The sequence below is a fragment of the Otolemur garnettii genome, unplaced genomic scaffold (assembly GCF_000181295.1).
Source record: "Otolemur garnettii isolate 467f Iridium unplaced genomic scaffold, OtoGar3 scaffold00013, whole genome shotgun sequence".
In the NCBI taxonomy this organism is placed as follows: domain Eukaryota; kingdom Metazoa; phylum Chordata; class Mammalia; order Primates; family Galagidae; genus Otolemur; species Otolemur garnettii.
Genome location: NW_003852408.1, coordinates 5,361,360 through 5,364,286, shown reverse-complemented (window position 1 = coordinate 5,364,286; position 2,927 = coordinate 5,361,360). Strand labels below are relative to the sequence as shown.

Here is a 2,927-nt window from a genome sequence, read left to right as displayed (position 1 = left end):
GAAAAAAAGCCTCCCTCATTTTTATAAAAGGAATGCTTTGCCCCTCCCAACTTAAAAACCCTTCCCAGAGCGTCTTAATGATCAGGAAAAAGCTTGAGCTGGAAAGGATCTTAGATTTCATGTGGCTCCCGGTGTCCCAAGTGTGGGGTGCTTACTGCCAGTGGGATAAGATGATTTTTATTTGCTGCACATTTGTGTCAGATTTAAGAGCAAAGGACTTCCCGCTTCAATTATCTTTCCAATCTGGCACATCAGGTAGAAAGGCTCAGTTGGGTGCTAGCCTATCTTAAAACATCTCAAATAATTGCTAATTTTTTTCCTTTAAAAATACAAAGAAAGGGAAAGAAAGATTCAGAGTCTTTGACAGGCAGTAGTATGCAGTACTTCAATAGCTTTATTTAAAAATTGCCTTTATTTTTATAGTCACTGGCTCGTTATTGAAACTTATGTAAAATTTTCATTTTCATTTATAGTAGTGACAAAGTTTTTTTCTTACATTCTAAAAAGTGAGGTATCATTAGTGAGTCGATTTAGAGAAATTTTAAGAACATGAAGAAAACTCTTAGATATAGAGATATGGAGGGTGTAAGAAGACGTGGTCCAGAGTTGTGAAGACAACAGGAATTACTTGAGTTTGGGACATTTCAGTTTAGGCGAAATTCCTTAAAATAAATTGACAAGCTTTTGTGCAGGCCTCGTGCTGGAAATTTGGCAGACAAATGGATATTGACAGGAAACAGAGCAGGCCACTTGCAGGCCTCCGAAAGCCTTCACGAAGCCCAGCTTGACAGCAGGTGTAGCTTTCTGTCGTCGGTTTCTGACACGCCCGCCTTCCCACCCCCGACGCCTGTGGCTCCTCAGGCTGCGACCTTGGGGAGCCCTTCACTGTCTCTCCTCCTCACTCGGCTCACCCTTGAGTTGGGGGTGGTAATAAGCAGTGCGTAACACACCCCTTTGTTAGGACTATATGAGTGTAGTAGATACGTAAACCGCCCAGCGCAATGTACGAGATTTTTTTTTTCTTTTAAATGGGAACAGGGACAGGGTAAGAGCTGGGGCCCTGGAATGCTGACCCGGAGTGAGATTTTTGTCCCACACGTCCTGTTTGGAAACCCAAGTGCATGCGACCCAGACCGTGTCGTAGGTCCTAGGGTTCCCGGCTATGCTTAGTTCCTCCGAGGTCGCCCTTAGTGGGGACGCTAGGGGTCATCGCCCAGGCCACTCCAGGCGCCCCGCGCCGCAGCCCCGGCCTCCCCGGCCTCCGCGGCCGCCCCGCCGACGCTCCCAATTCCCGCCTGCCCCCCGCTCCCCCTACTGGGATGCTTCTGCGCATGCGTACTGGGGGCCCGCGGCTGTTTGGCTGTTTCCATGGCTACGAAGCCAGCCAGCCGGCCAGCAACGCGACCGAGGGAAAATGAAGCTCAAGAGCCTCTTGCTCCGGTACTACCCACCAGGTGCGTGCCGGGCCCCTTCGCCCCGACTCGTGGCCGCCACCCCAGACTGGGAGGCTCTGGGCGGGGGAAGGTGCGGGGACCCTGGGGCGGCGGGTCCCCAGGGGGTGAGCCGGGTGGGACGCGAGGTCGCGCACTTCCCAACTGGGGCCCCTCTCTCCGCCCGACGCTGAACTCCGTCCCTCAAAACCTTGACTCTTGAAGGACGTCATTGAGCTTCAGTGTGCAAGTCAAGCAGGTGTCATTTATCGAGGGCCTACTGCACAGCCCTGGGCTCCGTGTCCCGGGTTCCATTTAAGCGGTTCTGAAATGAACCCATAAAATGCCCCAGTTTAGGGTGGGATGTCCTTGCCTCGTCCTCTAGTTTTACAGGTGAGGACGTGAGTACCTTAGGAGAACAGGTGAAGTCCGCTGATCACGCAGCTTGGTAGGGGAACTCAGCATCTAATTCAGAACCCATGTTAAAAATAAGAATAGAAAAAAAGCCTGCAGAACTCGCCACAAAGCAGCAGACGACAAGTGCCCGAAGAAAAGCTCGGATAGGATTGCAGAGGAGGCTAAGGTAGTTTGGGCCGGGTTGGTTTAGGGTTGGTTATGAAGAGTGGGACTTGGGGAATTTAAAGTCTCCACTATCTCACTTTCCCAGCGACGTCCGGCTGGCTGTTCAGTCCCCATCTCCACCGCGGTGTCAGAGTGCTCAAGATTCCTTGTTACCAATCCCATCCTCATCCCGCTGCTTCCTCAGGCTGGGCCCTGTGAGTAGCTGGCCTCACACGTCCAGTGTTTTGGCAGACGCCTTGGTGGCCACCCTTTCTTTCTCTCTTGTGGTTCCTGTCATCTTACCCCATCCCACTGGCAAATTCTGTCAGCTCTTCTTCCAGAATATTCTGCGAATGCATTAGATTATCCTTCTCTCCAGAGCACGGGTTTCTTGTTCAACACCCCTTCCAGCTACCAACCCAGTCCACCTCTCCGTCCTGGCCACCGTCTGCTCTGTCTGGGCTACTTCTCAGCCTGGCCAGCTGGATTCCTGGTTTCCGCTCCTCCTCCCCTACAGTCCGTCCCCCACTAGCAGGCAGTGGGATCTGCACTGGAGCTCTCCATCCGTTTCCCATCGTGATTAGACTAACCCCCCACTCTGCAGGATCTGGCTCAGCCTGTACAGTTGATTCTAACAGCGGTTCTCAACCTGTGGGTCGCGACCCACAGAAACTGTATTAAAGGGCCGTGGCATTAGGAAGGCTGAGAACCACTGTTCTAGAACCTTACTCTTCTACCCACGCTGTGCTTTAGACTTCCTCAGCAGCTCTTCCAAGACTGAAAGGAAGGCTTTTCACTCCCTGCTCTTTTTCTGGGCCCAGCTTTTCCCAGACCTAAAAATAACTGCATCCTATTTATTTATTTATTATTTATTTGAGACAGAGTCTCACTCTGTTGCCCAGGCTAGATAGAGTGCTATGGTGTCAGCCTAGCTTA

At 51.5% G+C, this 2,927-nt stretch overlaps 1 protein-coding gene across 1 annotated transcript in view; it reads left to right on the top strand.

The window, feature by feature from the left end:
- Positions 1-1,414: 1,414 nt before the first annotated feature.
- The window catches only part of DAW1 (dynein assembly factor with WD repeats 1), a 42,990-nt gene continuing 41,477 nt past the window's right edge, over positions 1,415-2,927 (top strand). Inside the window, exon 1 of the mRNA XM_003784883.2 lies at positions 1,415-1,454. Within this exon, the coding sequence (XP_003784931.1) occupies positions 1,415-1,454 (40 nt within the window). The remainder of the gene's footprint in view (positions 1,455-2,927) is intronic.